The 11684-nt window shown below is 41.2% G+C and overlaps 1 protein-coding gene across 1 annotated transcript in view; it reads right to left on the bottom strand.

Moving 5' to 3' along the window:
* myo1g (myosin IG) overlaps positions 1-5816 on the bottom strand; it is a gene marked incomplete at its 3' end in the record, with an annotated part of 37981 nt that extends 32165 nt beyond the window's left edge. Inside the window, exons 1-10 of the mRNA XM_083899550.1 lie at positions 5762-5816; positions 4308-4401; positions 3948-4113; positions 2533-2586; positions 2356-2451; positions 2161-2277; positions 1671-1877; positions 1448-1593; positions 1243-1357; positions 976-1146 (exon numbers count right to left, since the gene is read on the bottom strand). Of these exons, the coding sequence (XP_083755676.1) occupies positions 976-1146; positions 1243-1357; positions 1448-1593; positions 1671-1877; positions 2161-2277; positions 2356-2451; positions 2533-2586; positions 3948-4113; positions 4308-4401; positions 5762-5801 (1206 nt within the window). The 5' untranslated portion in view covers positions 5802-5816. The remainder of the gene's footprint in view (positions 1-975; positions 1147-1242; positions 1358-1447; positions 1594-1670; positions 1878-2160; positions 2278-2355; positions 2452-2532; positions 2587-3947; positions 4114-4307; positions 4402-5761) is intronic.
* Between the last annotated feature and the right edge of the window lie 5868 nt (positions 5817-11684).

The following is an 11684-nucleotide window of genomic DNA, read 5'->3' on the forward strand; positions in this document are numbered from 1 at the left end:
ACCCCCTCACAGTTACTGTAAAAGTCTGAGGATATGTCGACAAAGAATCGCCACTTCCTTCTACAAGACACGACAAATAGACTTTTATCTTTTGTTAACACGCTAAAAACACAACCTAAAAATGTGATTATAAATTTACCATCACAGGCGATTAAAAAATATATATATAAAAAATTCAAATCATGTAAAATTCAGTAAAAGTCACTGTTTGTCAGTGTTTGGATATTACCGTAAAACAATCAAATTGCAAGCGACATTTCCACATATTTGGCGTCAGTTTAACAACATACCGTAGTTACTGTACAAAAACTCAGAGCCGGTTTAGCTAGTGCTGCTCTCTGTCTCCCTCTGTCTCTATGAGTGGTACTGCAGCCTCACAGCAGGAGTCTGCTCTTCTTTCACTTCTCCCGCTCTACTTTAGCTCCTCATTTTTAGCTGTTTCAGTTTTTCTGTGTGTTTTTACATCGAGACACATTTTCAGGATAAAGCGCTAGCTAGCTAGCTAGCCAGCTGAGATAGCTAACAACCCAAAGACAGCAGTGTAGGAGCAGGTGTAGTTTTAGCACCATCAATTTAAATCAGAAGTCAGAACTGGGAATACATTTACCTCCAAATTGGCCTGGGTAACGGATGTAAACATATCTCGTTTTGTGTTGTTTTTGTTATTTACACAAGTGGCAGCCATCTTGGCTAGCTATCTAGCAAGCTATGTGAGGTTTTGAGAGGTCACTCCCAACTTTCCGAGTCGGAAATCCTACATTTGATGACAACTGGAAACACACCGTTTCACAACTTTTGCTAAAGCAGGACAGATCTTATTTCTAATTCTTTACTCTTTTCTTCACGTTCTCAGCCACTATTGTGTGAAGAAATGATTATTCCGGGTATGGTGGAGAAGCTGACGTGTTAATGACGGAGTCATGGTATGAGCGGCAGAGACGCAGCTCCACACTTCACGCTGCGGTCTGTTCTCACCTTGCGGGACGTGTAGTGGGGGTGTTGGGCCAGTTTGGTGTCCATGCTGTCCAGGCAGACTGTGTCTGTGACGTTACCCACGGTGAGACAGGCCTCGTCCAGGATGGAGATGATGCCTTTGTGCGGCTGCTCCACCAGATCCACGATGATCTGGTTGTTGAAGTAGTCGATCTGTGTGAAACGGAACAGAAAAACAGCGGTGTTGTGAGGAATAACTGTGTTGATCTCAGAAATGTGGACGTCCTTCTGTCAGTGTTTGCCTCTCACATGTTGCCAGGTGATTCCCTCTCTCTGATATTCGCCCTGCTCCTGTCGGAGGATCAGCTCGATGAAAAGCTGCTGCAGCTTCTCGTTGCAGTAGTTGATGCAGAACTGTTCGAAACTGTCAGGAACACGACAAAGAAAGAAAAAAGCTCTTCCGTTAACTCCGTCAACCATGAATCGCGTATCAAAAAGGCAAAAAAACACTGACCTGTTGTTCTCAAAGATCTCAAAGCCGTAGATGTCCAGGACTCCGATGACTGTGTTTTTCCCATGAAGCACTGGGTTGTAGTTTTTCACTTCAATGACAGTGTTGATGCGGCCGACGATCCAGCCGAACAGTCTTTCATAAAGAGCCTGCAGTGAGGTGAGAGTGTGTTAACAACGTTTCCTTACACTAAGTGATTCTAAATGCTTCGTCAAAAAACAAGAACCTTGGCAAAAGCGTTCCGTCCGAAGCAGGCCTGCTGCTCCGTGTGACCTTTCTCGATGACCTCGCGGCCCCCGGTGGCCACAGTTCGGTACAGCAGGCTCTTTGTGACGCTCTCTGGGTCTGTGGCCGTCAGCTCAGCGATGTGGTTCACGGTCTCCACTCCCACGATCTCAACACTCTCACCGTCGCTCTCAAACTGCATACTCCCCTGAAGAAAAGGAAAATCAAATTATAACTATAAGAGTTTTATGCAAATTATACCTTTTTCTACATCAAAACAAACACTTTTATTTTGAAATTACAAGAAATATCATCATGGATATTAAAATATTGCGACATCGCGGTCAAATATCCTGACATTAAGCTCATGTTGTTCACCAGTACTGAACACTTGACCACACTATGACACTCATTGACCCTCAGTCCCGGTCATCTAAATCCTTTTATATGAGCTTTACGGAGTCAAATCATCAGATTGTGCTGTAACGTACCAGCAGAAGAATGGAGGCCAGGATCTGGTAAATCGAGTCAATCTCGTCTTTTGTAAAGCCGATAACTTCCAGTGCGCTCCTGACTGCTTTGTGGCTCGTGTGATCATCGTTGAAGGTCTGAAGAAACAAGGATTATTGATCAGAAAATAATGGACTTTGACGACTAAAATCGTAAAAATTTAAAGCGCAACTCACAGTTGCTGCTGCTCCCTCTCTGGTGAACGTATAAACAGCAGGGTCGTTCTGCAGGTGAAGCGACTGCAGCATTTCACTAGAGCCTCCACGCAGCAACTACACAAACAAACACAGACGCACAAGTTAAATAACAGAGTGTCATCGGCGGGTTTTGTAGCAGCACTGATGATACTTTACCTGGTAAAATGAGTGGAAGTTCCTCTCGCCCTCCTGCTGATGAACCACCCTGGACTTTAAGGAGAAAACGGCAAAACATTAAATTCAGTCTGAAAAGAGTTCTCCGTAAAAATGGCATAAATTCAAGAAATGTCATCATATCAGAAGGTAAGAAGGTGCTTATGCATAGAGCTAGCTGGGTAAAGGGTTAAAGGTCAGAGGTTTTTCCGAAAATAGCCTTTTACGATTCCAAAAATGCCGGTTCTGTGTGGACAAGCCAGATACAAAACTAGCGTAACTGTTGATTCTCCAAAACTCATTAACGTGTACGGGCCAAAAACAGTTATCGTTTGTGTTTTAGGTGACCCTGGGTGATTCTCAGAAAAATTAAGTTGAGGGTCAAGTTTAAGGGCTGTATCACCCTCAATATTGAGATTTTCCAAGACCACCCTTGGGAGTAAGGGCTACCCAGAATGCATTGCGTGTTTTGACAGAACAAAGATGGTGCCGAAAGCAGCAAAATGAGTACGCTACAAATTAAGTATTTTCTTTGTTAACAGAGATAAAAATTATGAAAATCATTGCGTTATCTTAGTTTAGGCCCATATTACGGATTACTGACGTCATTGTTGCGTAACATTTATTTTTTATTTTACGATCTTTTGTCAATAGCTGGCCGGTGCGGACAAGCGATCGTTTGCTATTGTTTACTTTTCAATAAGCCGTGGTGTGTGGTTAATTGGAGGTCCTAAATTGACCATAATGTGAGAGTGAATGGTTGTTTGTCTCTGATGTGACCTCATCTTTGTCCCCATGTCAGCTGGGATTGGCACCAGCTCCCCGTGACCCTCATGTGGAGGATAAAGCGGTAGAAAATGAATGAATAAACGTAAATAGGATGTACACAAAGAGGGATAAGCTGTCAGATCAAAATCTACCATTTATCTACAGAAACCCTCTTTTCTCAGCACTTCAAACAGACATGTCCAGGAGAGTGTGTGTGTGTGTGTGTGTGTGTGTGTGTGTGCATCAGTTTAAAACTGATGGCTGCCAGGGCAACAGCACCGCTGAGGAACAGCGTGGTTATTTCTGCCCTCTGAGAATGAATCATGGCACCATCATTCACACTGACGCCGAGCGCCAGACGGTTCTTCAGCGGAGAGAATAAATACAGCCGCATGGAGAACTCCCTGCAGGTGAACCATTCATTAGCACAAGAGCAAGAGCAGCAGCCGCCGCACACTGGCTTCACAGACGCGTCTATTCGCGGATGTTCCCTCACACCTCTTTGTCTTTGCCTCGTGAAACATTCATGGTCGGTGGGGAAAAGTAAATGAGCAGAACTTTTTCCTCTTTTGTTCTGCAGGTTATTGGACACGTGAAAGGTCTCCAGTCTGAAGTGGAGGCCTCTCCATCATCGTCCCACCTCCACTCACCTTCTCCAGCAGGTAGTTGTTGATGTGTCCTCCGGTGGGCTCGCCGTTGAAGTTGAAGTTGATGTCCATGTACTTGCCGAAGCGGCTGGAGTTGTCGTTGCGATTCGTCTTGGCGTTCCCGAAGGCCTCCAGCACACAGTTGGACTTGAGCAGCACATTCTTCACGCTGATTTATCGCGGGAAGCCGGTGACGGAGGCGAGCGAGGAAGAGAAGAACGTGAGATGATTTATGGGAACATCAAACCCTCACAATCCAATTATTTAATTGGGTTAAATTTGGAGCTACATTTGATTTCATAGCACTGCCTTAAATTAATCATACATCATCAGTCATGTTCTTAAAATGGCAGCACTGCTCACCTCTCGACCTCTGCCCTCTGACTCGGGTTGGTGATGGCCGCTATGTACTGCATGATGTATTTACTGGCTTCTGTTTTTCCCGCACCACTTTCACCTGAAGGACAAAACACAACAATACTGATAAAACAGATCACAACAGCTACACGTATCAGTGTAAACTTAAAAGTATGTATGAAATAGTGACATCTAGTGGTGAGACTACAGATTGTGGTTGTCTCTGTGATCCAGAAAGGATTTTGTTCTTCCCTTTTTTATCGCAAATTTACACTTCAAAAGTACAGATTATGGCTAGTTTGTCCTTTCAGGCTGCCATATGTGTGTTCCAGGTTCCTCCTGAAGACAAATAGGAAGTGGAAATATATTGAATAGCCACCAGGGGGTGAATGGAAGTTTTTCGAACGTTTATTCTAGCTCTTGATTCATTTATAACACCAGTAAACATTTTCCTGAGGAGTTAAATTTGCGATTCTGGAGGCTTCAAAACAAGAGTTTAGATTCAGGTGTGCTGCTTGGAAAAAAGAACGTGGTAGCTCAAAATGGCCGCCTCCTTAATGCAAGGCCCTTACCAAATGTACATATAAAAAAAGATTATTCTCAGACTAGGAAAAAAAATAGAAGCTGGGACAAAATGTCTTTAAATAGAAGTCATGTTTTCATCATGAGAGTCTGTTAAAGATGATGAAGCCCTCTTTAGAACTGTTGCTAGGAGACCAATCACAATGTTCTCTCATCTATACCTGGAATTAATACATGGAAAAGGTCCAGACAGACCAGACAGACAGATGACGTGGAGCCAAGAGACTTTGGAACATGCATTTAACCGAGTCTGACCACATATCTCAAACTGTTGGGCTTAAATTCCATTTGTCTCATATCGTTTTCAACACAGCTACTTTCTAACAAAAAAGTATACAAATAACAACACTTTTTAATGATGGCAAACTATTGTGACCCAGATACACAAAATGTATAGAAAGATGAATCAACTACACTCTTAGAAATAAAAGTGCTAAGTAGAACCATATAAGGTTCTTCTGCTTGTCCTCATAGAAGAACCCTTTTTGGTTCCACCTGGAACCCTTTTAAAACTCTTTAGGAAAGGGGTTTTAAAGGGTTCTCTGGATCAAAATGGTTCTTACTGGAACCCTTAGTGAGTAAGAACCCTTGAAAAACCCTTTCTTCAGGAAAGGGTTTTTCAGAAGCAAATGGTTCCAGGTAGAACCTCAGCTCTTGAAGAAGAACCCTTTTGGAACCCTTATTTCTAAGAGTGTCAAAACATCATCAATAAAGCCACGGAACCGATGACTGTTGTCAGATAATACCAAAAGAGTTCTAAGGTGTAAAACAGTGAAGATCTAATGTATTATCTCTTTCATGTGCTGTGCAGGTTTCAGGTCAAATCTCCCACACTTTTGGTTTGTTCCACTGAGAGAGGAAGTGAGACTGTGGCAGACCTGATATGACGATGCACGTGTCTTTGGCTCGTCTCTTCATGGCCTTGTAGGCGGCGTCAGAGACGGCGAACAGGTGAGGGGGGTTCTCGTACAGCTCCCGGCCCCGGTACGCGTCGATGGTGTCTTTGCCGTAAACGTCCATCTGTCTGTAAGGATTGACGGAGACGACCACTTCTCCGATGAAGGTGTAGATGCGACCCTTCTCAAACCTGTCAAAAAAAAGACAACATGATGTGAACCAACATTACAGTATTAACTGTAAATGTGTGTGTGTGAGTGAGTGGGTGTTTCATTAATTAAACCGCTCATTTGAGGAAAGAGAACATTTTTTCGAGTTTCCCATGATGGTTTCACACCGCCCATCACCCTCAAGATGACAGAAAGATCACGCATCAATGTCATATGTGGCTGACAGGAAGTGACACAAGTGTGTGTGTGTGTATACTCCGAAAGCAGGAAATGAAAACTTGTGGCTTAAAGGGCGTCACAGCTATGTGTAACCTCTGGTAGGGTTTTTTTTTTGTTGAGCTGAGAGGAGTGAAAATGTCATAACACATGACACACTAATCCTGCAGTAACTGTGTGGAAATATGTGTTATAGTAACCAAACAATGGGTCAATATGAAGAGAAAGAATGCTGATTTAATGTGTGATGTCTTAGTTTGAGGGATCAGATGATGTAACTCACCCTGGATTACCCCAATGTTTACTGGAATATCTAGGCAGACATAATCTTCTGATGCTCAAATGGATGAAATGGGGGGGGGGGGGGGGGTAATCCCAGTAGTCTGTTGGTATTACTAAATCATTAAACACTAAATCTTGGACAAGTCTTCAGTAAATAAAAGATACCAGAAGATGTTAGTGAGGGTCAAACCATCTACGTATTTAAATATTTAGTCTAAATTTGAATTATTAAAAGCTGGGCTTGTGTTTCACATTTTTGCCAACGTCTATATTAAGATCAGGGGTCTCACATTTAAATCACCAGGCATCTAGTCTGGTCAGTTGGGGGCCAAGTCAAACTTTTTTGGAAAAAAATATTCTTTAGTAGGGGTTGGCAATGTGAGCGTTAAAAGGTGCATAATGTAATAAATCTAAAGCAACTGGCCATAAAATCCTCCTAATATGTCACAGAGACTCAGGAATAATGTTCATATAACAAACTGAACTCACCAACAAAAACAGTACAGCCAAAATATTTGCATTAAAAAAAATCTTTTGCAGACTGCAAATCATGTTTATGTTTTGAAATCATGTATTTTGGCATGTGGCGCCACCCACCGCCATCTACCAATCACTACAGTCAGTAGAGTCTCACCACGGGTTGCCAGTTACCATGGGTTGCCAGTTATGTCTGAGCTACAATGGCGGAGAAAACGAAAACTAAAAGTCTTCGGTATTTTGAATTTGAGTGTAGTTGGAGTCTGGAGGCTGGAGTTTTTGGCCACATTCTTACATATGGCATCTTTAAAACTAATATACGTGATGGCTGATATACCACAGAATTTCAAAATAAAAGCATCTACGTTGACAGTAAAAGGTATCTATATTTACACTGACTCCCATTATGACCTGATATTTCTTGTCTTAGCCTGAGAAATTATTATTCTACACAATAATAATAAAAAAATGGGACAGATAATCTAAACAGAAGAAGCAGCTCTGGATAAACGATGACTGAAATTGATCATATTTCTTTTGAGGTTTCCACTGAGGAAGAGCTGGACTTGGCTCAGAAAAGAGAAGTGACCGCTCGTCTCCTTCCTGGTTTTCACTGAACAAAACCACTATTAACTGTAACTAAGAGATGTGGCTGAATGTGAACACTTATAGATTTGACATCAATTCTGTACTGAACCGGGGGGGAAATACATTTAAATATGCAGGTACTTTTTCACTGGAACTTTTTACAAAATTGTATATAAAACTGAAAGATAAGAGTAGGTTTTTGTACACTATATGCTACATGTTAGTTAGAATAGTTGTAACCTCATCCTCTTTAAAATATCGAGAGAGATTAGCTCAGGACAACAACATGTTAGCATTATTTAACCAACTGAGAATGAGACATCACATTTTTCTCGTTTCATTCCTACGTACTAAAGCTTTAAGGCTACAAGCTACTAAAGTTATAAACTAAAACATCTCCATGTAGCTAACAGACGTAAAGCGTGACCACTTGCTAACGTTGCTAAATTGATTGCGATGTCCTCCCTTGTTGGGTGTCTGACATGGTTTGATTAGCTAGCTCTCGCGTTAAAATAGCTACATAACGTCACTTGATTAGCCGGCGCTCGCGCTGCCACAATGAACGGTTAAAATTTTTCTACTTCTGTTTTTTCGAGTCAGTTAGCAGTTTCAGTTGACACCTCGGCCACGAAGGCTAACGATTTAGCCTTAATGCTATCATATAAAGTCATATAAAGTTTATCAAGTGAACAGGGGGAATTGTGTAAGTTATAACACGGTTTCAATCAGCACCAGACAAGTTTTAACAGGTGAGAGTATGAAAAAGAAATATAATTCACTGTGGTAAAACCAGTGGAACTACATATGTGACCAAATGTTAATTGAGGGTCTTGAAGAAGAAAGAAGTGCAGCCAGAGTTTATCTCATGTTATTGAGACGGAAAAAGAAAGTAAAAGTCAAAGACAAGTGTAAAATCACACATTTCGCAAGACAAAACAAGGAGTCAAACTAACACTTTCACTGTGACAGGTGTTTTTTTTTTTTTAGGAACCGTTGTTGTGTTTTGGTATAATTTGCTCGACATGACAACCACTGTGATGTGGTGATGAGCCAATCAACCACCTGTTAACATGTAAACCCTGAGGGAGAGCGGGAAACACAGCTCCATGATTCATGCTCGTATTCAGTCAGCTTAAAGCTACAGTACGTACTCTATCAAATAAAACTATCAGACCTGACTGAGGGAGCGTTTGGATGTATGCAGCAGCAGAGCAGAGGCGGGTGGGGACAATTAGATTGTATTCCATTAAAGTGCTAAAAACCTGTTTTTTTTTTTGAGCAGCAGAATCAAACTTATCACTTCCTGTGTGCAGTGTGGGAATGTCACCGGGTGACACAAGATCTAAACACTCTTATACTTGTTATACTGCACTAAGTAGCATTCAAAACTTCATAACCAAATTATTAAATAATTGTTAGTTTGTTAAACTTAAAAATTTAAGCTGAATTTCAGTTTAATTTAAGTTAGCGAGTACAAGCAACTAGCAAGTTTAAACAACTACTTTTTTTTTACAGTGTTGTCGAGCAAATTGTGTCTCAGTACAGCATGTTTAGCTCTTGTGTCGCCCGGTGACACTGCACACAGGAAGTGATTTGCTTCATGTCAAGACAGAGGCAACTTTGTGTTAGTAAAGCAAGACAAGCTAACAGGTTTTTAACTTTAAACAACCACTTTTTTTTTTTTTTTACAGTGAATGGTTTGAATGAAAGACATTAAAGGGTTTCAGAGACAGCTGAGCAGCACGTTACAGCAAGTATTGCTTTTCAAGAAAATAAATGAAACAGAAAACAGAAATATGAAGTTCTCCCTTTTATACAGCAGGTTCCCATGAGGCGTGAACCTCTGCATCTCTGACACCCGGCTGCTTCCCCTCTTATCTAACAGGACCTCAGGCCTTACCTTAACTTCAGATTCTCCATAAACTGCTCCATCGTCACCTCGTCCAGCAGCACAAAGTCTGACTTCCCAAACTCCAGGCCCTCCAGCTCCGCCATACCTGCGTCTAACCGGGAGCGAAACACACCAAAAAGAATCAGTCAGACAAGACACAGAGGAAGAGAAAGCAGCTCAAGGAAGAAGAAAGAGAAGTAAAGTCGACTTTTGGGGCCCGGTAGTGTGTGTGTGTGTGTTGTGGGCGTGGAAGTGGTGGAATCAAGGGTGTGCTTAGTGGAGTCACACAGAACTGTGGTTTACAAGCTGCAGCACGTCATCCTACCCGTCAGCCTATGCCCTCACGCCTGAAAAGCCTGAATATAAAAAGGCCGGCGTCTATCTTTAAAAAGCTTCTGCATCCTCTTCTGTCCGTCTCTCTCTTCCTGCCACAAAACCTCCATGTTTCTAAACCCTAAACTCTCTCTCTCTCTCTCTTCTTCTTCTTCTTCTCAGCTTTGACTTGTGCAGAATGTTTGGGTGAAAGTCGGTTCTTCCCAGATGCAGGAGCACGAGTGTGTGCCGGCACAGTTAACCTTGCAAAACTTGAGGTTTCTAGGGAGGAAAAAAACGTGGCCTTTATCTCCTGGGAACGATCGAGGCATATTTTCTATACTTAACTTTGGCATCGGCAGCACAACGTGTCCCTCAGGGTTTTTCACTCTCAACCTCAGGTTCCCAGCTCAGTGTTTGGATGCTGGAGCCAAAAAGTTTTTTGTTTTATTTTGTCAGTGTGTGTGTGTGTGTGTGTGTGTGTGTGTGTGTGTGTGTGAGGTGAGTTCAAGCAGCATACAGGAATGCTGACTAAGTATTTCCTAATCCTTCTTCACGCCACTTGCTGTTTTTTCTTCAAACCACAAGCCTAATTTGTGTTTGCTTTATACACAAACATGTTTACTTTTCTATACAACTTTGAATAAACATATACCACATTACATCCTTACAAAAAATAACACTTTAGATCAGGGAACACATATTCACCATTAACTAGGTGCTTACTAACGTGCATATGAGCAGAATACTAGCCCTTTATTATTAAACATAAAGCATGTATTAACACCTTATGTAGGACAAATCTTAATTCATGTCATAATAGATTAAGATTATGTAGAATCAGGTGTTAATACATGCTTATTGATTACTAATAAAGGGCTAGTATGCTACTTAGTATGTCACATATGTCAAACTCAAGGCCTGAGGGCCAGATGTGGCCCGCCATGTCATTTTATGTGGCCCGCGAGTGGTTAATTGGTCTTAAAAATCTGTGTTAAAATAGCTGCTATGCTGCTTTAAGACAGGCATTGACCATAAACTACATTTCCCACAATGCATGGCGATTGCGGTACCCGCAAAGTGACCGCATCACCATCGCGAACCAGGTTACATCTATAATGCATCATATTTGTAACTTGAATAAGTAATAAATACAGAAAGTTATTTAGCAATATGTTACGGAGTAGTTTCCTTTATTTTACATTATATTTGGTTACATTTATCCTGTATGACAGTTACATCTGGCCAAAATGAGTTTGAAACCCCTGCTATATATGTCAGTAAGCACTTATACCCATAATCTAAAGTGTTACCAAATTTTGATGTACTCACTGACCCCATAGGTCTGTTGATATATTGACAAATAAAACTGTAGTTGTGGATCATTAATGCTAAATAATGCTGGCCTTCTGTACCTCTACTCACAAAAAAAATAATTGTTTCAGGGCCTTTTATTCAACTACTTATTGTCTAATTTGTTGATAATAGTTAAAACTGTGAGTTCCCTGTTCCCTGATCACTGTGCCTTTAAAAAGCTTTCAGAACACGGACAAGTTCACACACAGTCCAGAGTTTCAACATCACATGTCACAATAAAGAAAAGAAAACAACAGAGCGGCTGCTCTGACATGTTTGAGCAGCGGACGCTCATCTGTGCAACAACAGACCAGAGACTCTTTTCTGTGTCAAAGCTACAATCGAGGCTTATATTGTCTGTTGAGCGACAACATTCATATTCAAATTTTTCACTTTTTGTCAATTCTTTTAATTCAAATCTAATCTGATACTGATTATTTTTGTAATCCTGTCTTTGAAAATGTTACGACATCAGTGTTGATCAGTGTCTAGATTTATCCTTCTCACTGACGGTGAATGAAAATGAAATCAAAACCCTTTTTGTACATGTATGAAAGACGTGGTATCTAAATGAGGGACTTTTTCAGCTACACTCTTAGAAAGGTGTTCCAA

This window comes from Microchirus variegatus (genome assembly GCF_963457635.1).
Source record: "Microchirus variegatus genome assembly, chromosome: 13".
Lineage (NCBI taxonomy): Eukaryota > Metazoa > Chordata > Actinopteri > Pleuronectiformes > Soleidae > Microchirus > Microchirus variegatus.